This window comes from Temnothorax longispinosus, chromosome 6 (genome assembly GCF_030848805.1).
Source record: "Temnothorax longispinosus isolate EJ_2023e chromosome 6, Tlon_JGU_v1, whole genome shotgun sequence".
Taxonomy (NCBI): Eukaryota; Metazoa; Arthropoda; class Insecta; order Hymenoptera; family Formicidae; genus Temnothorax; species Temnothorax longispinosus.
In genome coordinates this window covers 10,094,310-10,120,166 of record NC_092363.1, presented here as the reverse complement: position 1 = coordinate 10,120,166, position 25,857 = coordinate 10,094,310, and the positions used below count along the sequence as shown (strand labels likewise).

The 25,857-nt window shown below is 34.1% G+C and overlaps 1 protein-coding gene, 1 long non-coding RNA gene and 1 pseudogene across 2 annotated transcripts in view; 1 reads left to right on the top strand and 2 right to left on the bottom strand.

Annotated features, from left to right (window-relative positions):
- LOC139815150 (alpha-tubulin N-acetyltransferase) overlaps nt 1-25,575 on the bottom strand; it is a 136,659-nt gene extending 111,084 nt beyond the window's left edge. The window contains exons 1-3 of the mRNA XM_071781821.1: nt 24,637-25,575; nt 14,875-15,024; nt 2,956-3,127 (exon numbers count right to left, since the gene is read on the bottom strand). Of these exons, the coding sequence (XP_071637922.1) occupies nt 2,956-3,127; nt 14,875-15,024; nt 24,637-24,740 (426 nt within the window). The 5' untranslated portion in view covers nt 24,741-25,575. The remainder of the gene's footprint in view (nt 1-2,955; nt 3,128-14,874; nt 15,025-24,636) is intronic.
- LOC139815151 (putative nuclease HARBI1) lies at nt 8,637-10,690 on the top strand (annotated as a pseudogene).
- LOC139815152 (uncharacterized) lies at nt 10,789-12,794 on the bottom strand. Its single transcript, XR_011732676.1, has 3 exons — nt 11,146-12,794; nt 10,975-11,076; nt 10,789-10,896 (listed from the first exon to the last, which is right to left on the bottom strand). It is a non-coding gene; the product is annotated as an uncharacterized lncRNA (long non-coding RNA).
- Nucleotides 25,576-25,857: the final 282 nt, after the last annotated feature.

Here is a 25,857-nt window from a genome sequence, read left to right as displayed (position 1 = left end):
AATTTAGTTATAAAATAGTAATAAAATTTCAAAAAAAATATTTTTTTTTATGCCGGGTGAATATCGGAAATCAGTGTCCTCTAGTATTAAGAGGACTCTTAAGTTTAGTGTCTCATGGTTAGAGGATATTCCTCTAGATTTTAAAATATCTTCTTGAGACCGTATTTCAGAGGAAAATTCTCTAAAATCAAGCGGGAGCTACTAAATGACAGAATACAGGTTATTTTCCTGTAATATTTTCCTGTAATCCGAGCGTATAGTACGAAAATATTACAGTATATTACAATACTTCAGTCTGTAATTTCGTGTAATACTTTTATGTAGTTCCTGTAATATAATTTTCTGTAATCCGCTGTAGTTTCTTTCCGTAAGGGGCACACGCACACGCAAACGCAAACGCACACGCAAACGCACACGCACACGCACACACACAACGTTTATGCGAGCGTTCTTCTGTAGTAACTTACGATAATTCATCCCGCGTAAACGAGTGAATTATTGTAAGTTACTTATACAAAAGTAACGCTTGCGTAAACATAGTAACGGTCACGACTGTCACTTATACATATCTCCGACCCGCTGATATTTCGCCTCTTGTGACATCTACATCCTAATTTCGTGGCACTTCGATCCTTGCGTGACGCGACCGAAATTCGGAATTAAACGATCGTAGTATTTAACGATGAGAAACCACGGTGTTACGCGCGAACGCGATATGTATTTCTAGGTTATAACTAATGACTGACAGCCCGCTGTCCGCGCGAACGCACTGAGCGACGAGTGCACACGTACGCGTATATGCTGTCTCTTTTCAGTGTAGCAACATTGTCATGGAAGGGTCCGGGGGGACGCTCGAGATGTTCTCAAACGCCATCTATTGAAGCAAAAGCAACCGTATGGCGACGACGACGACAACGACGACGACGTTTCTTAATTGTAATGTAAAGTTTAACATTTCGGACTTTGCATCGTAATATCTCCGCTCGTAGGGCACGTAACGGAAAAATAAAAACACTTTTATTATATAATTCAAACCCAAGCTATCGATCAAGCCTACTTAGAACTTGATCCGTTCACTCGTTATATCTCGGGTACTCGCAACTCGTGCGTTCGCGTAAAAGAGTCACGATGCGGACTCGCTTCGTGTGTACTTGGCGCGAGACACTATACCGTGTCTCTTGATTTAATATCATATTCTGTATTTTCTTTCAAAGTTCGGAGCCTTTCAGATCGATTCACAATTTAGATAAAAAGTTATCAATTTTTGAATATCCGAGTTTTAAAACGTAACCTTATGGTGTTACAGAGAAAAATGTAAAAAGAAGTTAAAAAATACTACCAATATGATATTTCACACACAAGTAGATCATCAACAAACAAAAATATATGGCAACAAAATTTAAAACAATTTACAACATAGTTTTAAAGAAATTGCAAAAAAACCAGTGAAATTATTACGTGATCGGACTTTCAATTACTTTATTTTATAATTTTTCACATTTCTCTTTATTAAGTTGAATTCAGGGCAACTCTCAAAAATTTTCATTAAGTTTTTATTTTTATTTTTTTATTATTATTATTGTTATTTTATTAGACTCGCCGTAACTATTTATACATTTTTTGTCTTTGGATTTCTGGAAAATTAATATCGGTGTTTTTAATATTTCTATGGCTCTGACCAAACCTAACCATCCAGAACATCCTTAAAATAAAATTGTGAGTACTACTTTTAATATCCCTTTTACAATCTGTGTAATTCTTTCTGTACATTTTTAATTTCATAAACTCAAATTTATCTAAAAAATTATCTAGATAAATCGCGATAATCACCTCATCTTTTATCTACATTAATTAACAATAAAATTATCTTTATCTCATCTAAGATAAATTTACGGATTTTTATTTTTATTTTATCTTCATCTTAGATTATTATGAAATTATTATTTTGAAATCGTCGGATGATCAATCAAATCAATATTGGAATTCCACAAAGATCTCTTGGCAGGAAAAATTTGAAATATTTCATTATTTTGTTTGCGTTTTTATGAAAAACGTATCAATTTGTACAAAAATTCTAAGAAAGTTTTAAAATGTTCATAAAAATTCTGATTAATAATACGAAAAATTCTGAGACATCTTTCCACGAGGAAATGCAATAAAATTATATGTTCGAAATAAATATTGCCGGTCTGTTACGTAAATATTATTCGTTTCTTTCTTTGTTGCTACGTAACTGCTATTGCAGTGGTCAAGCCTCTGTTTCGCACGGAACCTTAACGATCTAAATCATGATCGCGCGCGACGCCTTCTGCTCCTGTACAGGAAATAATTACGCCTCGTGCTGGCGGCGCGGTGTATCGAAGATTTGTCTTCGAGCGGGTATCATACAGCGGAAACTCTCTCTTCACGTGAGAACGGCCCGTTTCTCGTGGTTTCATTAACATACAATTATCGAAAGAGAATGTTACATCAATTAAATCACCTTCTGGCAAACATTTTAGAAATAGCAAAAGTAGCAAAATTGTATTATATTTTACGTAATAAACTAATCAATCACAACATATCAATGTAAAAATAAAAAGTTACGGTATTCACCATAATTAAATCCTGGATTAATTATTCATTAAATACTGGAAGAGTAAAAACTCCCTTGCGTGAAATATTATTCAGACTTGTAATCAGAGATACGCTTTTTCTCTTAGAGATAATCTGAAAGAGGAAATTAAAAATTATAGTGTATTTCATTATTTTTAATTTGTTTTCATTAATTACAATTTTAATAATTGCGACCATTACCGATCAGAGTTCGTTAATTGTACCTGTATTCTTAATTGTACGTCGAATTAAACTTATACTGTAAACTTATACCGAAGGCAATTCTTCACCAGCGAAGATAATTCGAGATTAAACAGTTAATTTAAGATTTGAGAATGAAAGAGCAAACGCTGAACTTACAGATAACATGTGCTGATAGAGAATATTGCCCAGACCCATACGCTGTCGCGACTCGTGCACGTAGAAATCCAGGATGCATCTTGCCTGCAGCTGATAATGCTTCCCCGTTTCGCCGAACAGAAACAGATTCTTTGATCCCGTTTTTAGTAATCCCACGACGCTACCGAGTCCGCTGCAAAATGAAGCAATTTTATGCGAATGAATCACAGTCTCTCGCGAGACGACTTTGGAGGACACTATATTACGTCGTTGTAATATCTGTGTATGGTCTGACGCGTGTCTCATGTTTTTCAAACGTTTACATCGGAGAAAACAATAATTCTTTATTTACAAGCAATTGAAAAATTTAACTCCAGAGCAGAAAACTATGGAAAATCGCAGATCCATATTCTATCGTCAAGTATCTGTAGGTTGACTTTCATATATCAATAAAGACAATTTCAAGTTAGAGCTTGATCAGAATATAACGTTACAATTTGAAAAGTTGTAATGGGAGCGTTTATCTTGCTATTCTCGCTAAAGAAGAGTCGAATTGATCAAAGTATTCGTTGACAAAGGCTTAATAGTTTGAAGACGCTCTATATATTATAAAAGTATTTTAATTATATTGTATCTTAATTAGATAATCTTAAAAATAGACGAATTATGTAGATGGAAAGAATTAAGGATCATGTGTTAACAATTTTAAAGAAAAATCTAACGAATGTTGCTTCGACTAGAAAATACCCATTTTGGGATATTATTTTAAGTATATTGCTTCTTTAAAATTCGCGAATTTAAGATATCTCGATTTGTCTAATGGTTGTGAAACGTAATAACAATGAAAACTCTTTTAATAAAAATTAAGTAAAAAGGACCCTCAAAATTGAAAATAGAAATAAGAAAGGCTGTGAGAGTCAGACACGGTTCTCCAGGCGTAATATCAGAATCACTGATTTATTAATTATTACGTTTTACATCTATCTATCCGTACGTTTCGGCTTAAGTTTGAGCCATCTTCAGTAGTATAATATTAAAAATGACATTCTCCGTTCCACAGTGGTGAGTTTCCAGAATATGCGGCGATTACAAGGTAACCGTAAATCCGAAATTGTTAATTGATAGACACTCATTACCCCGGATTGAACACCTTATTGCGAATTTACAGGGGGGGGGGGTTTCTTTTCGAAAATAGACCTGAAAGAGGCCTACGCGCAGGTACTGGTGAGCGAGGAATCAAAACAAATACTAACGATAAGTACACATAGAGGTTTATTCCAACCGAATAAGTTACCGTACGGCATAGCCTCGGCACCGGGATTCTTCCAAAGACAAATGGAGCAGATCTTTGCAGGAATGCCGGGCATAAATGTATTCCTCGACGACATAATTATTACCGGCAAAACGCTGGAAGAAACCGTACAGAGAACGAGCCAAGTCCTTGATAAATTGAGCGAATGCGGTTGAAATTAAAAAAAGAAAAATGTGAACTATTAGTCCGTAAAATTCGACATTTGGGCGTGGAAATAGACGAACACGGGGTACACGCACCCCAAGAACGAGTAGACGCAATAGATAAAGCACCGGCACCAACAACAAAAAGGGAATTGCAAGCTTTTCTGGGAATGTTAAATTACTACGCAAAATTTATCAAGGATCGGGCCACGAAACTGTATCCATTGTACGATACAGTAAAACCTCGTTTATCCGAGGTAATGTGGGGAAGGGGTACCTCGGATAAGCGAAAACTCGAATAACACGGAATAAATAAAAAAACTCGAAAACTTCCCTTATTTTTGGTATATTTAAAATGGTACAAGAGAATTTAACCACATTAACATATGAAAATGAAAAATTGTTGAACATATGAAAATGCCCGAGAAAAAATGATTAGATATAATCACATATGATTTTATAAAATCGACATTAGATATAATTAGATATAAAAAATGGCCCGATATAATTGTATATAATTATATATAACCACATATAATTATATAACCATATATGGTTATATATAATTGTATGTGGTTATATCTAATTATATTTAATGTTGATTTTATATATAATCATATGTGATTATATCTAACATAATAAATATTTTATATATATTAAAAAAGAATTCTGTTAACTTCGATTAAGGAATAAAGCATTGATAAATTAAGTGTATATTTTTTTCAAAAGCCAGAATTAAAAGTGAAATGATTTACATATAACTTGGCGCTGGTTGGCGTGAGATACTGCCGTGTCTCTTGATACCATTCTTATACCATTGTTTGTCAAATTTTAAATACGAGAAATAAATCCTATCGGATGCCATCTATCGGATAATCCGAATTTAAGTTTATATATGGCTATATATAATCATATATAATCTACATAGATAAATGCTTAATTCTTATATATATATATATATATATATGTAAGTCCAGAAGTATGTTCCGGGACTTTTATTTTTTACATCGGTATATTCCAGGACATTTGGCAGTTTCCAGGACTGTCCTGGAAAAAATTCATGTCCTACGGCACGTTTCGGGACAATTTTTTGAATCTGATTACATATATATGCGTTATATTCCAGGACTGTACATTTCAAAAAACGTAAACAGTCCCGGAACATACCTCTAGACCTACATATATATATATATATATATATATATATATTTTATATATAAATTATATGAACTTATATATAATCATGTCAAAATGTATGTGAAACTTTATATATATATATATATATATATATATATATATATATATTTAATAGGATTCGTTTCTCGTATTTAAAATTTGACGGACAGTGGTATAAAAACGGTATCAAGAGACACGGCACTATCTCATGTCAAGCAGTGCCAAGTTGTAATATATGCATGGAATAAATCATTTCACTTTTGATTCTATAGCTTTTGAAAAAATATACATTTTAACTTATCAATGCTTTATTATCGAAGTTAACAGTTCTTTTCCAATATATATTGACTATATATGGTCATATATGGTCATATATGATTATATATGATTATATATAATTATATATGATCATATAGAGACAAAATTCATATGTAATTGCATTATATATAATTATATATGTATATTTATATATCTCTATATATAAAGGAAGATGTCCTGACTGACTGACTGACTCACTCACTCACTCACTCACTCACTCACTCACTCACTGACTCATCAACGCCCAGCCCAAACCCCTAAACCGAATTTTTACCAAAAGTATATGAAATAAGGGTAGAATTTTCCGGGGAGTGCCACTATGTGTATAGTTTTTTGTTACCGATTTTCTGGAAACCGATTTTTTTAATTTTTCCTATTTTTCGAAAAATAATTGATCAAATCTCAACAAATTATAGATCAAACGAAGATAGAATTTTCCAAGGAGTACTATGAAGTGTATAATTTTTTGTTACCGATCTTTTGGAAGCCGGTATCGAAATTTTTTCAAATAATTTTTACCAAAAGTATATGAAATAGGGGTAGAATTTTCCGGGGAGTGCCACTATGTGTATAGTTTTTTGTTACCGATCTTTTGGAAGCCGGTATCGAAATTTTTTCAATCTTTCGGGAATTAATTGACCGAATCTGAAAGAATTGTATATGAAGTAGGGGTAGAATTTTACGGCGAGCGCCATAATGTGTACAGTTTTTATTACCGATCTTTTTAGAAACCGGTTTTTTTAATTCTTTCAATTTTTCGGGAAATAATTGATTAAATGTCAAAGAATTATACATGAAGTAGGGGTAGAATTTCCCGGGGAGTGTTATAAAGTGTACTATTTTTTATTACCGATCTTTTTAAAAACCGGTTCCGAATGACCGAATCTCAAAAAATTGTACATAAAGTAAGGGTTGAATTTCCCGGGGAGTGCTATCAAGTATATAATTTTTTGTTACCGATCTTTTTGGAAAGCGGTATCAGAAGTTTGACGAATTTTTCGGGAAATTAATCGAATTTTAAAAAATTGTATTTAGAGAGAGAGGGGGAGAGAGAGAGAGAGAGAGAGAGAGAGAGAGAGAGAGAGAGAGAGAGAGAGAGAGAGAGAGAGAGGAAGAAGAGAGGGAGAGAGAGAGAGAGAGAGAGAGAGAGAGAGAGAGAGAGAGAGAGAGAGAGAGAGAGAGAGAGAGAGAGAGAGAGAGCGAGAGAGAGAGAGAGAGAGAGAGAGAGAGAGAGAGAGAGAGAGAGAGAGAGAGAGAGAGAGAGAGAGAGAGAGACTATTTGCGTGTCTGATTACATATGTCCTTCGGGGCGAAGCCCGGGTAACCAGCTAGTAATTATATATAATTTTTTTTCCGGGTACGCACACATGACCTGCAGTATTATTTTATAATACTGAATTATATAATATTATGTAACGAATTTTTGAATTTAATATCTATAATATATATAAAAACGATTCAAATAAATTTTTAAATTTAGGATTAAATATCTGCAGCATATATGATAACTTGCGAATCTATATCTATACAGATATAGTGCTATATCTGGTTGTACATAGGACAAGATTAGGCATATTAATATATCTGGCTATATATGACTTCATATATAGTTGTATATAATGCTATATCTAGTTATATGTAGAGTGCACTACTCATATATCATTATATCTGGCTTCACATACATTTATATACGATTAGATATAGCGCTATTTCTGGTTGTATATAGCGCCAAATTAGTCACATTAATATATCTGGCTATATATGACTGCATATATAGTTGTATATAATGCTATATCTTGTTATATGTAGGGTGCACCATTCATATATCATTATATCTGGCTTCACATAAAATTATATACATTTATATACAAGTAGATATGGTGCTATATCTGGTTGTATGTAGGACCACTGATTGCACATGTGGCCATGTATAATTAGATATGACCCCATATAAAAACATATATAATTATATATAATTATATATATACCAGATATAATTATATATGATTATATCTAATCATTTTTTCCCGGGTGACCAACTGTTAAATTCTACCTTACAACCGCGGAGAACAAAGCGTGTATTAATAAGCTCGTGCGTATTTAAACAAAAAAGTAGCGATCGCAAACTACTTCGCGCGCATCGCATAGCAGCGAAGCGTCATCCGTTTCATCCGAGTTTTTCCGTATTATCCGAGCGCACAGCTCGGTTAACGCGGAGTGCTCGGATAAGTCCGGTGGCTCAGATAACGCGGAGCCTCGGTTGATCGAAGGCCGGATAAACGAGGTTTTACTGTAATTTAAAAAAGGATAAATTTCACTGGACGGACACATGTCAAAAAGCCTTTGAGACAGCCAAACAGGAACTAAAATCAACCGAGGTACTTATAAATTACGACCCGAATAAAAAAATAAGTTTAACGTGCGACGCATCAGACTACGGCGTCTCGGCGATACTTGCACATGTGACTCCAGAAGGTGAACGGCCGATAGCATATGCATCGAAAACATTAAATTGTCGATGAGCGAGCGCAACTACGCACCAATTGACAAAGAGGCCCGCGCGATCGTGTTCGGCGTAACAAAATTTTTCGACTATTTGTACGGGCAAAAATTTGTGTTAAAAACGGACCACCAACCACTGGTACGAATCTTCGGCCCAAAAAAAGGCATACCGGTTATGGCAGCACGTAGACTGCAGAGATACGCGAGTTTTTTAAGCGCGTTTGATTACGACATCGTATACGTACGTTCGGAGAACAATAGCGCGGATGGGCTTTCAAGACTTCCAACCCCAGCGACAAAGAAAAGATTAGATTCGAGAAAAATGAATTTGCGCACTTAAACCTGGTACAGCAGGGACCATTTGCCTGTTTTAACGACAAGGTCGTCGCGAGACAGACGAGGAAAGACACATTATTAGCCCAAGTTACGAGGTATATACTGGAGGGGTGGCCGAAGCGAAAAACAATTCCAGAAATATTACGACCGTTTGAAACACGAAAAGATGAATTAGCCATAGAACAAGATTGTATTATGTGGGGGTATCGGGTAGTTATTCCGGAAAAATTAAAAGACCGAATAATCAAAGAATTGCACGCAACACCTTCGGGCGTAGTAAAGGGTCCGTTCCGTTTCGCGCAGTGAGCGCATGAATCGCAGCCAAAGCGCTGCGCGCATTGATATTGTTCCGTTTCGCTGATGCGCATATGCGCTCTTGGAAACGGAACAGCTCTTGATGCGTTTGATGTAAAGTTGAAAATGGATGCTACCATGAACGACGCGCTATCAACAATAACCTCATTGTTACTAATAAATTCGAATGACAACAAAATTAGCAGTAGTGAATCCAGTGATAGTGAAAATGAAGATAAAGATGAAGATATTCTGTTTAATTCAGAAATGGAAATATTATATACAGTATTAATGGTTAATGAAACACTAGGAGAGATGGTTTTTGTGGAAAAATTATATGATTATGTAGAACGAGTTATTCCTGGATATTCGAAAACAATATTTAAAGAACATTTTCGGTTAAGTAATAATTATATAATTATATTTTTGTATTTAAAAAATGAGAACATAAATAAATTAATCTTTTACTCCGATTATTCCAAACACAATTATTAAAATATAATAAAAACAATTAATTTTGTAAATATTTAATTAACTAATTACTTAATCAAAATAATTAATTACTTAACCAATTTTTTTATTTATTTCATGTTCTTATTTTTTAAAAATTAATGAAGTTTTTATAAAATTAAATTTTACAAAATTAATTGTTTTTATTAGATTTTATCAGTTAAACTTCTCTATTTTAGAATGTTTCCTGCAACATTTGAAATGGTGCTTGGAGTAATTGGTCCAGGATTACGTGCTATTAATAATAATATACCTTATGGTAGAAAAAGAATATCAGAAGAAAAACAATTACTTATAGCCATCTGGTTTATGGCTACACCTGATTCCTACAGGTATATTTAATACTTATTCTGTACAATGAAAATATGGCAAAATATAATATATTACATATATATATATATATATATATATATATATATATTAAATATATATTAAATATATAATATATTAAATGTTACTTATATAAGAAGTTGTAACATTATTTAATTCACATGACATATTATTGTTGTAGATCTGTAGCTACAAAATTTGGTGTCGGGAGAGCAACTGCTTTTCGAGCATTACGGCGAGTAACATATGCTCTACATTGTGTTTCACCTCGTTTTATTAGATGGCCGAGAGATCAGATTGCTTTAAATGTAATGGAACGATTTCAACGATCATGTGGCTTTCCCAACATAGTTGGCGCTATCGATGGCACGCACATTAAAATTCGAGCCCTTGTCAAAGATGCAAACTCTTAATATTAATAGAAAAGACTTTCACTCCATGAACGTTCAAGTTGTATGTGATTCTCAGGGCCTATTTACACATTGCTATGCTGGACAGCCGGGCTCTGTCCACGATACGAGAGTATTCCGGAATTCACCGGTGGCTCGATTTCTCAAATTTCCCTCATATCATTGGAGATGCTGCCTATGGTATTCATCCCCATATAATGGTGCCATTTCGGAATAACGGACATCTAACAATTCGGCAAACAAATTTCAATTTTTGTTTGTCATCATCGAGGATGGCAGCCGAAAGAACAATAGGGCAATTAAAAATTCGTTTCAGAATATTGCTAGATTGTTTGCCATTAATCGATATCAAAAAAATCCCTGAATTTTTATTATATCGCATGTTGTGTACTACATAATATTTGTATACTTCAAAATGATGAAATGTTCATTGGCGTAAACAATCATTTTAACACCAAGATGATTACTATATAGTAATAATTACACGTCTTTCAATACTTTTTTTTTGTATTTACTTTTATTTGTCTTCTTCCTACAGTTTTAAATATTATGAAAAATATTATAATAATCGATTTCGTTAAGTAATAGTAATTAAGTAATTGTAATAACCGCCTCCTCTTTCCGAGTTTATCTAAAAATATTATTAAAATAATAATATAATATAATATCATTAATATCAAATACGTTGAAGAGTGCTTAAAAAACTAACCTGAGTCTTTCAAATTATTTGTATCACAATTTTTATCAGGCTGGAGGGTACTTGGTTCTTTATTTTTTACATCTTGTACAAGTTGCGCCAAGAAATTTTTGTCTTTACAGAAAAATATTAACACATATATTAATACAAAAATACAATTTATGAAAAAAAAATCAATTTTACCTCCTGATGCTCTTGACGCGGTTTCTTTATTTACGACTAAGGTTAATAATTCGTTATCCACTAAGACGGGAAATTCTACTAATTCCTCCATCGTGTCCTGTGATACTTCTTCTTGTTCTTAAGTAAAAGGTTATGTTATTAGAGGTAAATACGCATCTGCGCATGCGCGCATTAACTGCTTCAAGTCCGAGTTGTAGTAGTCGATGCGCGCTTGATGCGTTAAGAGGTGGAGGGATTCTAGGGAATCCTATGCGCCACTAATGCGCGCATTACCTGAAACGGAACGGTTGTCCATGCAATTCATGCGCTCAATGCGCGAAACGGAACGGACCCAAAGATGAAAGCGGTTGCACGTTCATTTTTCTGGTGGCCAAAGATTGATAACGATATTGAGAACGTGGCGCGAACATGCCACCATTGCGTAGAATTTAGAGACGATCCACCGAAAGTAGAACTAAACCCATGGAAATGGCCGGAAAAACCGTGGCACAGAGTGCACACCAATTTCATCAAACCATACAAAAATCACAATTTTTATTGTTAATAGATGCGAAAACGAAATGGCCAGAAGTATTCTTAATGAAATTAACAACAACGGAAGCCACAATAAAGGTCTTCAGGAATCTGTTTTCACGCTTCGGGCTCCCTTCCCAGTTAGTTAGCGACAACGGACCTCAATATACAAGCGAGGAGTTTAGCAAATTTCTAAAAAAATTAGGAGTAATACACACCTTCTCGGCAGTAAAACATTCGGCGACGAACGGCCCCGCCGAAAATTTTGTTAAGACATTTAAGAGAAAACTAAAGATACTTTTGAAAACGGGAGAATCAGTCCAAACGGCAATAGACAGAATCTTATTTGATTACCGGTCAATGAAACATTGCACAACGGGCGAGTCACCGGCAAAATTAATGCTAGGTCGCGAACTGAGAACCAGATTTAACCTATTACGCCCCGACATAAGAAAAAAGTAGAACGCGAGCAGAACAATCAAACACGAAAATACAGGAGGAAAGAGAGTAGTACAATTTCAAGAAAAAAGAGGTAGTATGGGCAAAAGATTTCAGTAACAACGCACCGCGATGGGTAAAAACCGAGGTTATTAAAAGATTAGGACCGGTGACGTACGAGATTATATTAGATTCGGGACTAATAGTGAAGCGACACGTAGATCAAATAGTGAGGGGACCTAAACAGACTGAGAGGGTTCTAGGGAACGAGCCAAAACAAGAAACAAACGACAAGGTTCCCTTGCGGCGGTCAGCGAGACTAGAACTCCGAAAGGGTACGGAACATTGTAAGCCGACAACGAAAAGATTGTAAACCGAGTTAAAATTAAGAAGGAAGGAGTGTGGTGTATGTACATGTGTGAGAGCGCGGATGGGAGAGTGCAGAGAGTGGGGAGAGCCGGAGCGACGCCGACACTTCGATGTAACGAGTCAGTCAGTCAAATAAATAATCTAGCCCACACCCAATCTCGATCGATACCTTCCCCCTCCCTGAATAAGGAAGATACAGAGCAAGTTTCATGATTCGAGATTTCAGAAACAAAATTGACTTAGACTAAGAGATCCATGTCTGTAAAAGTAATTTCATTATTACTATAGATATTATTATAAAATCTAAGAAAATTCACCAAGTAGTCTGGATAACGAGAACATCGAAACATAAAGCAAATCGAAGTAAATATAATTATAGTATGACATTTGGTACAAATAAATTCTCTACGAAGAGATCAATAAAAGATCTTGTCGACACGACGCACAACAATGATATGATTAGATATTGCAAGAAGGGGCATGTCTTAGGTCAAAGCAACAGAGAAATAAGAGTTATAGAAGTGTAGGTCAAACCAGTAAAAACCAAAATAATAAATATTCAATGTATAAACAATAAAACGTGATCTGACAAAAGACAAAATGTTTATGGACATGGTTTACAATACAATTTATTTAAAATAGACACATATACATGGTGCATAAACTCTGTATCAGTTTGAGAGTTGAGACTATTCTTTTAATATATATATATGGGCCAATAACTTAATATGGGCCATCTCAGAAACTAGTCGCTTTGATAAAAATTTCTCCTTATCTAAGATTTCAGCATTCTCCTAATCAAATTCGTGATCAAATTTAATTCTATGTTCCGTAATGACAGACTGAGTTGTCGTATTTCTATGAATATGATTACAATGTTCCGAAATTCTAGTCTTTAATTGCCTCATCGTCTGACCAACATATGAAGCGTCGCAATTTTTACATGATATTTTATACACAACATTTTTATTTGATTGGATTGGGAGAATAGCCTTTTGTCCTTTAATAAAATTCTTAAGTTTATTCAAACTATAAAACGACAAGTTAACATTAAGATCTGTGACAACACTTTTATATTTTTCCGAAATATTAGAGACATATGGAACCGTAAACCAAGTGCGTTGTTCCTTTTCATTTGTTGGTGGAGGATTGTTCTGTTTACGAGTATATTTATCGAGCAACGATTTAATTCTGGTATTAATTATGTTAAAGATGAATGATAACGGGTAGTCATTGTAAAAGAGTGTCTATTATGAATTTCATATTCTTTAAATAATATTTCGGATGTGATAATAAAAATGCTCTATCAACCATGCCCATAACTGTGCCTCTTTTTTGGAAAATAGGATGTTGCGACATAAAATTAAGATAACGGCCTGAAAACGTCGATTTGTGAAACCAATCAAATTCTAGAACGTCTTTGTTTTTAATAATTGTTAAATCTAGAAAGTTTAATTTGTCACCTCCTATTTCAATAGTAAACTATAACCTAGGGTAATAAGAATTAAATACATGTAATATTGTGTCAATAGAGTCAGAAGGTGCAGCCATAGCTATGTCGTCTACATATCTAAAGTAAAAGGGTAAAATAAATGTGAGTAATTGTAACACCCTACTTTCCAAATCCTGCATTACCATGTCAGCAACAATGGGAGACAAAGGAGAGTCCATAGGAGTGCCAAATTTTTGTTTATATATGATGTTATCAAATGTGAAGTAAGTTGAATTTAGAATTAATTCTATTGCCTTCATAAATTCATCCTTTGGAATGTCCATCAATTGTTGAAGATATATGACTATCTGTTGGAAATACTTTCTAAGACTAAATTTATGTAGGGATGTTCGTGAATAAAAAAATTGCATCTAATGAGATAAGGACAAAATCATTATTAATGTGTGTTCTGTTAAGTTTTGTGACTAGTTCGAAACTGTTATCTATGTTAGGTTTTGGTATACTTGTAGAGATAATCTTAAATTGTGGAGAAAGTAACCTAGTGAGTATGTTGAACTATCAATGGAAGAAATAATTCTTCTAAAAGGATATCCTGATTTATGTATTTTTGGTAATCCGTAGGCCCTCGGTAGAATACTATCTCTGCATAATAGTTGTTTATATTTATCTCTTAAAAATTGCATCTAATGAGATAACTTTTATTTTTTATAATTTTGAGTATTAGTTGCCACAAATTTTTTAAAAACTTATTAAGAACTTTAAAAAAATTGAGGAAAAAGTCGAGAGAGAGAGAGAGAGAGAGAGAGAGAGAGAGAGATCAGTATCGAAATATCGAAATTCTTAACGGTGTTGTTTGGATTATACACAAACGATAGATTTCAAGTGTAAATAACTATATATTTAAATACAGATATTGCATCTTAAGTGAATATATCGAAATGGAGAGAAAAGCTTACTTGTTCGCCTCATTATCTACAAGCAAATAAATCGTGTGATCCGTGTCACGGAGTTTAAGGGCGCTAGTGATGGGCTTGTTGAGTCCTTGAGCTCTCGCCGATGCTTCGCCCATATCGTCCAATATTCTGCTCAACAATCTCTGACATTCACTGAAAAAAAGACGATATTTATTAAATATATACTTACGTTTATATTTGTAGGGCAACTAAATAAAAGTCGGACGCATTTATACACAGAATAATTCGCAATTAGCAAATTTAACTGTATGAGTTGCTACAGGATGTCATATAAATCGTACGCGAAACTTCTTATCTTTCTCATTTATTTTTATAACACAATTAATTAAAATATGAAGAAGCCTGTTTTTGTATGCATAATTATTAGTAGATATTTATTAATTTGGCTTCCTCATAGAGGAAGCAATGCAGGTTTCTACTTGCACACTTAAAAACTATAAGAAAGCAATGTGCAAGTTTCTACTTGCTCACTTAAAAACTATGAGGAAGCAATGTACAAGTTTCTACTTGCACATTTAAAAACTATGAGGAAGCAATGTGCAAGTTTCTACTTGCACACTAAAAAACTATGAGGAAGCCATGTGCAAGTTTCTACTTGCACACTTAAAAACTATGAGGAAGCATGTGCAAGTTTCTACTTGCACACTTTTTTTATGGATAGAGTATTATTAAAGATAGATTGGTGTTGAATATTTGGCAACAATCGGTGAAGGGGTTACCAATTTTTGCCTAAAAAGTGTACAAATCATACATGTAATCTTATATATAAGGTATTATTAAAGGGAGATTGTTTTGAATTTGGCGGAGATTAGTGAAAGGGTTACCGATTTCTGCCTAAAAAATGTATAGGGTAGACCGAGGCAAATCGGATTACTAATTAGGACGATAGAATAGCTCTTTTAAAATAAAACACTAACGAGAATTGTCTTAAAACTTATATTAATCCGATTCGCTTCAATCTACCCTAAGTTATTTGATGTGTGGATAGCCGATCCTCAAAACCGATCCTCAAAAAATTTAAATTCGACGTTTTCGAACATAAGCAATACATTGGCATCAAAAACTTAAAAAACAATTTTTACTTCGGTCTTTTCTACCCCTATTTCATATATAATTCTTTTAAATTTGGTTGATTAGACTTAGCTTTATATGCGATCAAAATTATGGACCTTTGATCGCGTATAAAGCTGGGTCTAATCAACCAAATCTTAAAAAATTATATATGAAATAGGGGTAGAAAAGACTAAAAAATATAATAAAATTAGAAATAGATCGATATCTCCAAATTTGCGAAAGTTAGAGCAACCACGGACATTTCTAAAAAAATTCAGAATTTTTTTTAAAAAAAACCCCTTTACCGATCATCGCCAAATTCAATACCAACTTTCCTTGAATGATACTCTATCGATTAAAAAAAAAAAACAGCCCGATATCTCAATATTTACGGAAGTTAGAGCAACCACAGACATTAAATCTGCACATACACACACACATACACACATACGGACATTTTTTTAGGCGATATTTCGACGTTTTACAACAATCTGAACATATTGGCAGAAAAAACTCAAAAACCAATCTCTTCGTTGGTTTCTTCTACCCCTATTTCATATATAATTTTTTTTAAATTTGGTTGACTAAACCCAACTTAAACGTAATCGAAGGTTCATATACGAAATTCACGAAAACAAAGCTTCCTCTATGAGGAAGCAAAAATATAATCGAATCAACACGGTCAGAAATTAATCTTTAAGGGCATCTTAAACATGATTGCAAAAAAGTAAAGTAAAAATTTAGTGGATATTGAGAATTTTATTTTTGATTAAAAAAATAATTTGATAGATATCGAATAATCGTTGCCGATACCTTTTAAAATAAATAGCGAAAAAATAATAACGTCTCGAGCAAGCATTGCTGTTTTTCAACTACATAGCGATTTAACGCTGAAATAGCACGAAACAGACACGTTCTACTTTTCTTGCTTAGTCTTCACATTTTATGTTACGAACATCATTCTCATAGATCTATGCTAATTAATTCCGGACGGCAAATTAGTTTCGATCCGCTGCTGTCAAGAATTTAGGACAAAACACTTTTCAAAACCAGCATACCAACCAGCGAAAAGTAATATGAGTAAGTATAGAAAAAAGTGGAAAATATATCTATTAGAAGAAAGCACTCAGATAAACTTTTATATTGATATATAAATGTTTTTTATATTGAATGGAGAATAGTTTACTTCCGAAAACTTTTATTTTTAAATACCGATCATAATTTTTAAGTGTTAATACTAATAATACATAAAACCGATGCAATTATTCTAAATAATAATATAAATTATTTATTACATAAAAAAATATTGATTTATAACAGATAAGGTGGAAAATTTTGTTATGCATACAATAATTATTAATATTAAATATATTGTAAAACAACGTGCAATTTGACATTTATTATTCAATTTTGGTTATGCAAAATTACATGTTAGACATATATGCAATTATTTACACTGCTCTAGTAAGAAAGGTTCTTCTTATAACATATATATCATTCGGTTACAAACGGTGACCTTATTCACATTTGGACATGTGCCAATCCGGTTTTGCGGTATAGATCGATCGAGTTAATTTATTCTATCGGCATTATATCTTCGCTTATGACCATTGTGCTACAGGCGCGAAGTGTAATGGATTGTGTGACGATGACGTGAGTAATCACCGAGTATGGAAAACTGCATTGCGAAATCTACAACTCATAAAGACATGAAATTTCGCGGAGATGTTATATAAAACGCTTGTTTAATTTTGACAATGGATTGTTTAATAATAATTTTACAATCCATTTTTAGTTTTCTATTTATGAGAGAGAATCAAAACACTATTATGAAGATGTACGATGAAGTGGTACGATATACAGGATGAGCCACGCAATTGTATCTCGAGTTTGGTTAGTAACACAAAAAAGTTGTAGAAAAAAAAGCTTTATTAAAGATATTAATAGTAAATGTCAGCGATCAACAACATTCGTTGTTGAACAACACTATGTGAAGGCAAAACGTTCGAACATCTTTAATAAAATATACGACTTACCAAAAATGTGAAATATCTCACAAATTGTAGATTTTATAATTATTTACAGTAGGGCATTTTCCGAATTTTGATTTTTTTTTTTTATTTTTTGCGGCTCTCTTGGTAAAAATCTTTGTTGTGACTCCGACAGTGATAACACAGGCACGCGAAAAAAAAAGGTCTTGTCCACCAGACGAGACAAACATTTTTATACGTTTTTAGGGTCGCTGAATCCGAATCCGGGGTCGGTTTGACTCGGTCAGATCGTATTTCCGCATTTCTCCGACATATCGGGGTCAGTTTTCGGTTTTTTCAATCACTTTTTTGAGGTTAGGAACGAAATGCGATCTAACCGAGTCAAACCGACCCCGGATTCGGATTCAGCGACCCCAAAAACGTAAGTATAGAAATGTTTGTCTCGTCTGGTGGACAAGACCTTTTTTTTCGTGTGCCTGTGTAATCAATCAGGGGAGCCCAAAAAATATGTAACCTACCTATTTTTTATCTATTTTTTTTTTAAGTATAGTTCAACTTTCCACGCAAACTTCTACGTTCTCTTTTACTTGAAAGTACACATGTAAGCGGGGGTGGGTCTACCGTTTCTCCTCCGCAGGCAGAGGTGGGTGGGGATGGACCTCGATTTACGTGGAAAATTGAAAACCCGAACCGTACAATGTTAGACCTCATTTCGTCTTATAAGCAGAGGTAAGGTGAGGTGGCGTGGACCTCGGTTTGCGTGAATGTTTCTCTGGACAGCATTGTACATTCCACAAAGCGAGATCCACTCCACCCCACCCCTGCTTATAAGACGAAATGAGGTCTATGCATTGTACGGTTCGGGTTTTCAACTTTCTACGCGAACCGAGGTCCACCTTCATTCACCTCTGCTTGCAGGGAAGGGCTGCCCAGCCCCTCCCCCGCTTACATGTGTACTGTCTATACACACATATTAGTAAATTACTTCCCTTAATATTGATACAAACTGTTTGACACAGAAATGACGCAATATACACGCAAATAGACATGATTCACGAATCACTATCGGTCCTTTTCAGGATCAAAATCAGTCCTTTTAAGAGTCATTATATATTTATAACGTCGGAAGAACCGGAAAGCCACATCGGAAAAAAATAGGTAAAAAAATAAGTAAAAAAGTTGTTAAAAAATATGTAGGGTAAGGGAGACCGAGGCGAAGTCGTCACTATTTTTTCGGTGCCAATTTTTAACAACAAAACAAATAATTTTAGTAAAATGTGGTGTACCGTTGTAAAAAGTGAACCCTTGGCTACAAAATTTATAAGTGCATTTTTGGTATACGTTGCTTTGTTCAACCGGTATAGAGTAAAAACGACAAAAATTGAAATGTCAAAATTGCCGGGGCGGAGTCGTCACTCTATTCTTGAACTGGATTTTAAATAAAAATTCATAATTCCGATCATGAAAAATAATAGGATACATTTTATTAATTATTTTTTAATAAAAAATGGAAACATTAATTAAAAACACGATGGCGGAAAATAATTACAAGAAAAGCGCACGCACTTATGTACCCTACGCTCGCACTAAATGCAGCTGTTGCTCGTCAGCTGTGTTCTCTGTATCTCTTAGCACATGCAGCACATATTATTTAAGTCCTCCGTCCAAGAATCCGACCACTGCTGCTTCCTTGACTTTGATTTTCGTCCAAAGCCTTTATGATATCGTACGGGCACGTCATCCAAGTGTGCTATTTCATCATTATTCTTCTTCAGCTAGTCGTTCAACGTAGTTCTTCCAAATTGTTTTGCGACTACTTTTTGTCTTAATTTTATCTTTTATCTTAATTTGTCTTAATTTTATCTTTTTTTACCGCAAGAACTACTTTCCTGAATTGCTTCTTGTCGGCGGGAGTCGTTTTGCGATGGTACGTGCGTATCATTTTCTTGCAATTGAGAAATACAATGACGCATTTGCAACGAAAATAAATAGAGTGAAACCACCGGGATAAAGTCGTCACAGTGACGAGCCCCGGTGGGTTGGTGACGGCTTCGCCCCGGACACAGATTTTAAGTTTGATCGCTCATGAAATCTTAGAAATTAACTAAAATAAAAAAACTCGAGTTCAGCATGCGTTGCTCTTCAGAATCACATATCTCGAAATTCGGAGAGAAAATAATATTTAAAATATTAAAAATTTTTGACGCGCAAAAAATTTCACTTTTGACCTTCAAAAACACATTTGCCTTAATGAAAATCACAACATGGCATATAATCTCACTAAACTCTATTGATCACATGGGCACCATAAGTAGCATTTACAATATTAATGGCGAGTTCATACAACATACATATTTATAAGATTGTCTATTAGCCCTCTTTAAACTCTCCAACTTTTATCTAAAACATTTTTCAATAAGCCAATACTATATTTTCTGAGATAATTGTCCGTTCCGGAACTTTTGGTACGCACATATACAGATAGAAATTCTTTGACTCAAATATCCGTTTTAAATTTAAAAGATTTGATACCTACATAAAACTCGACTTGGATACACACAATTTTAGACATCTATCTATAATAGAGTACAAGAAAAAAATGTTCCAAAGAAAATATAAATATATTTCTTAATTATTTTATCTCCCACATTTAATCTTTATATCGGCTGGTTACGTTACATTCCCTTCAATATCATTCAGTAAAGTTATTCTAAATATGGTTATATCTGGCAATATCATTGACGCCGGAAACATTACACGCCATTTCCATAAAAACGAAGAATCAAGGTGATCAAGAAAATAAGGTATATCGATCGTCCTCGCACCTCGAAAAAATATACAGAGATTACTCGTGTTTCTTGCTCCAATAATTTTACTTTATCTGTGTATTTAAAATTATTAACCGAAATAATTTCGTATATCATCTATTAATCATGATTAACGAGAATAAAATGGTGTGCACGTTAAAAGAATTAGTAGAACTCACGAAATGTTTCGAGAATGGTCAATTATACTTTAACAAGATTATAAATTGCTAACAGTATAGTTTGCGGTTTACGTCATCTAATGATATAATTCATCATCCATATACAGAAATAATAGTAGTACTTTCTAATCAATAACATAGATAATAGATGAGTATAAGTAGGTATGTAACATAATGTTGCGACAGAAACAATTTTATAATTTTGTATTTTTTTTCTGAAAAATAATTAATTATATTAGTAATGACAGTAATAAAAAGAAATTTTAGCTAGAATAAACTTAGCATTACATAATTATAATTTGTAAATTCGTTTTATAAATCAACGCAACAAATTTTAATGCCTTTTTTTAGAAATGGATTTTCGATATATCGTGATCTTACATATCATCTTTGCACATCATATTTACATCTCAATTAAATAACTGCAATTTTGTGTAATTTCCCAAAGTTTTCTTATGTATACTAAGATGTTATATGAAATAAATACCAACTGCACGTTTGTTCACAATAGCTGATGGTTATTACGTATAAAAAATTATTTTTTTTTATATACAAAGTGCATATAATTATATAGGTACAATATGCATATAATTAAAAAATTTTCTCTTACTAAATAATTAATATTATTGTTTAAACTTACGTCAATTATATACACAATATAATTAGTATTTTAGAACTAAATTTCTAGTACTGCAGCTAACATTAAAATAATTTATATAAAACTTGAATATTGTTAGATGCACACATTTACGTTTACATCTTAACGCTATGTAATTAACAAGATCGCGCAGCTTCAAGACGACTATTTTCAATACAAAAATATAAATTAAAAGGAGTACAGAAAAGGACGGATTTCCACACTGAATATCAAAATAACAATCAATTTTCTAGTATAAACACGCGTGTAATCGTTGCGTCAACTGCTCTCATCAAGGAGGACAGCCAGCCGGAGACTGGGTTTTCCGGATAATGACAGACAAATCTCTCGCGATGAGAAACTATCACTTCTCTGCCATTTCATCATAGATTTCCGCGAACGTCGCGAGTCACTGCCCAAGAATTCGATAGAAGTTGTTGCAAGTGAACTGAGTTCCTTGAACCAAGAATCTACGGGTATATAGAAGCCTGGCTGTCCGACTTTACTGTTCGAAAATACTCATTTACTTCGCAATCCGCGAAGTTTCTTTCATAACGAAAAATTATCTCGGAGAGTGGAGGTATCCCACCATTCGCTTTTCATTCGGAGAGATAATTGCATCAATTATCATTTAATGATAATGGTACATGATCTGAAATGTGTATCGTAGATTCCGGTAGAATGACATATTATCAAAAATGTCAAATGGATACCATGAGCTCTGAAGAAGAGTAATGTATTACGGGAACGAAAGTCATAGTAACGCGAGTATTATAACTTTGTAATGAATAGATTGTACGAATGTTGAAGCGCGGAATCTTATCTAGACTTTATTATGAAAATCGCTTGCGTAATATCATGATCTAAATCTTAATTAACGGGATGACATAAAATTACAGTACTCTGCAGCTTCTAAATATTTCACACTGACTTTCAATTAGCTAAGCAAATATTCTACAATCATTCAGCAATCAGATGATGGCAATCCGGTGATGGTACATTTGACGATATTTGTTAGTGTCTCGTGTTTATATTACAAAAAAAACATTAAACAGGTTTATTAGATTAGATATTTATTAATTAGATTAGATGATTATTAGAAAAGTGAATTGGTATATGATACATAACTTTCAAATATTCGAAGCACATGGCGCATCATAAACTTTAGCGAGTGTCGCGAATTAATTTGCTTCCACAATTATCGTACGTGGTATTTTATGGTAATTTAAAATACTAATATAATTTTGCATTACAAAATAAGAATTTTCCTAAAGCGCGATGATATTGGGGAAATCATTAGTGCATCACTTCGCAATTGTGTCATCATCAGCTAACAAACATCCGTATTCGGATTCTGACTAATTATATAATCAAGCCAATTATATATTCGTTGAGAATAAATACATATGGAATTTATAACCAGATTTGTAATTGTACATTTTTAACTTCAATCACCCCATCTAAATCGCCAAACATTTTACGAATCAACGATAGGTCTTGATGTAATATAGTAAAGAGATTTTGCGTTGTTTGATACATATTATGTTTGTAAATCAGTAACTGACACATATAAAATATAACGAGATACGTCTCATTGCATAAACGAACGTATAAGGATATTCACTATAAGCTCGTGAACAAATTTACAGATTTTATCTCTACAATTTGCTATAAGCAGTAAAAAGATTTGTCTATATATTTACAGCATTCACTACGTGGTACGAATAAAAATGTAAATAATGCAATTAATAGGACACTATATGTTTCTCATATCAGTTGTGGATCACTATAAAGAAATTAAATTCACGATAAATTAAACCGATGTCATTATTTCATGCAAATACTTTATAAATATAATATGACAGAAACGATGAATCATAAAAAAAGAAAGAAAATGATAACAATAGCGATGAAATGGCATAAATGTCATGAAAAAATAATGTATATGATAATAACACAGATCAAAAGTAATGAAGTAACACAAATCAAAATTACGTTAATAACAAGATATTGTTTCCCAGAAATTTTGTTCCTAGATATTTTCTCAGAAACAGGACGTCGAAACACACTGATGACAAGCGGCAAATTTGCTATGTCATTAATACGTAGCGAAAGTTTTGCGCCTATATATATGTCCATTATGTATTACGATCAGCAATGTAACCTTGATGATACACAATACTTTCACGTATTGCTGCATTCTTTTCATTTTGTCTTTTTTTTCTACGAAAGATCCACGCGATCTTAAGTCTCAGTTAAGAGACGACGGAGTATACATCTAATTTGGCAAATGGTTTTTATGAACCAGCAAAATTGATAATTAAGCTTATTTTAATAATAATCAACGATAATTCAGAATCATTGATTGATAGAGCCCATCGGTGCCTTCAATAATTGTCTTTCGAAATTGGTGCTAAAAAAATATAAAGATCTCATTGCCAGTTATTTCCACGATCCAAACAGTCCTCAATTCTCGTATAAATGTCGGAATCTGATAAATGTAAAAAAAGTCTCACAAAATTGTAATTATAAATTGTTGCATAATGCGACATGGAAAATTATTTCTAAAAAGAATTAGTATAATATGCGTATCTTATTTGTGTGTGTGTGTGTGTGTGTGTGTGTGTGTGTGTGTGTGTGCGCGCGCGCGCGTGGTGCGTGGTGCGTGGTGCGTGCGTGCATCTATATACATATATACATATATACATATATACTGATATATATATATATATATATATATATATATACGTGTATATATGTATATTTTATATTATATGTATATATATATATATATATATATATATATTTATTTATTTATATACAATAAATTTTCCTACTATATTAATATACGCTTTACCTCTATCTTTACACATTTGTGATATAACAATTTAATAAATATAGAAAGCCGCTAAGAAGATTCACGAAATTACAGATAGGCGCGAGTTTCGATATATATATATATATATATATATATATATATATATATATATATATATATATAATATAAATGGACATTACGTAACGCGATTAATAGTTCGAGGGAGCTATTTTAAGATCTCACGCCCGGGAGTACTCACTTCAACTCGCGCCGATCGCCTTTGAAGTCTTCCGGCACCAGGTTATGCGTGACCTTGTTGATCTTTCTGGGCAAGAGTTTATTTACGTTGAACTTGAACTCCATCTCAACGACGAGATAATGAAGAGGCTCCTGTCGCCGTTGTCACAGGCCGTGCGCTTCTTCGTTCACGTCGTTCACGTTCTTCGTCCTCCTTCGATCGCGTCCCGTCCCCGACAGACAGTCGCGAGATCTTTTTTTTTTTGCGATTCTGCGTCTACCCGGGGCGACGACGAAGACTCGCCTTGAATATGGCCGTTGTTCGCGCACCCTTTCGCGGCAACTTCACTTCACGTTGTTGATTGTCACCTGAACATCGATCGGTTTCACTCTCACTTTCTTTCTCTCTCGCTCCTGTACGGTGAGCTCCTCTGTCACTGACGCAGAATCTCGCTCGAGCCTCGTATCGAATTGACACCTTTACACGGCACCTCCAATCGTCACGTGGGTGCACTACGGCAGCCACCGCCTGTTCTCTCCTATTTCCCAATCGTCTTACGCTCCAAACTTAACTTATTGTCTCGTCCCGGAATTATTCTAGCGTCTCTCAGCATGACGAGCCGGAGAGAGATCGATCATCTCTCATCTCTATATCGTACGCGGGGATACAACTCGACTTCTGCTTTGATTTAATGATACTTGGACCTTCCGGGTCCAATGCGGCCAGTACAGGAGGAAACAACTCCGAAACGCTCTGACCGAACAGAGCAGAGCGAGCTGGCGAGAGAGCGCAGCTCCGTAGGATCGATCGCCTCTCGATGGCGCAAAGCCGCACACCTGCAGCCACGAACTCACGGCTCACGCTCTCTTGACGGCTCACGGTCGACTGATAGCCATTGCCGCTGCTCGCGTCGCGTGTGCTGAGCACGAGGATGCGGTTGCGACCTCCGCATCTCTCCTTCACGAAAGAGCGACCGGCGATGTAATATGTAATGCTCAGAGGCGTACGCTTGTTCGAATATCGAACGAATGGCTTCCAAACAATCCAAACGGCCAATACAAGCGGTACTCAAACATCCAACGACGAATCAAAAATCGAGACTGAATATCGAGCAAAATCCGATACAATCCAGATAATAAATAATCACGGCGAAAATCCGTGCAATTTATATAATCGTGTTCCCAGATTTTCATTTTAGCGAGAAACAGTCGCGCTGGGCTTCATTGCTTTTTGGAGCGACAC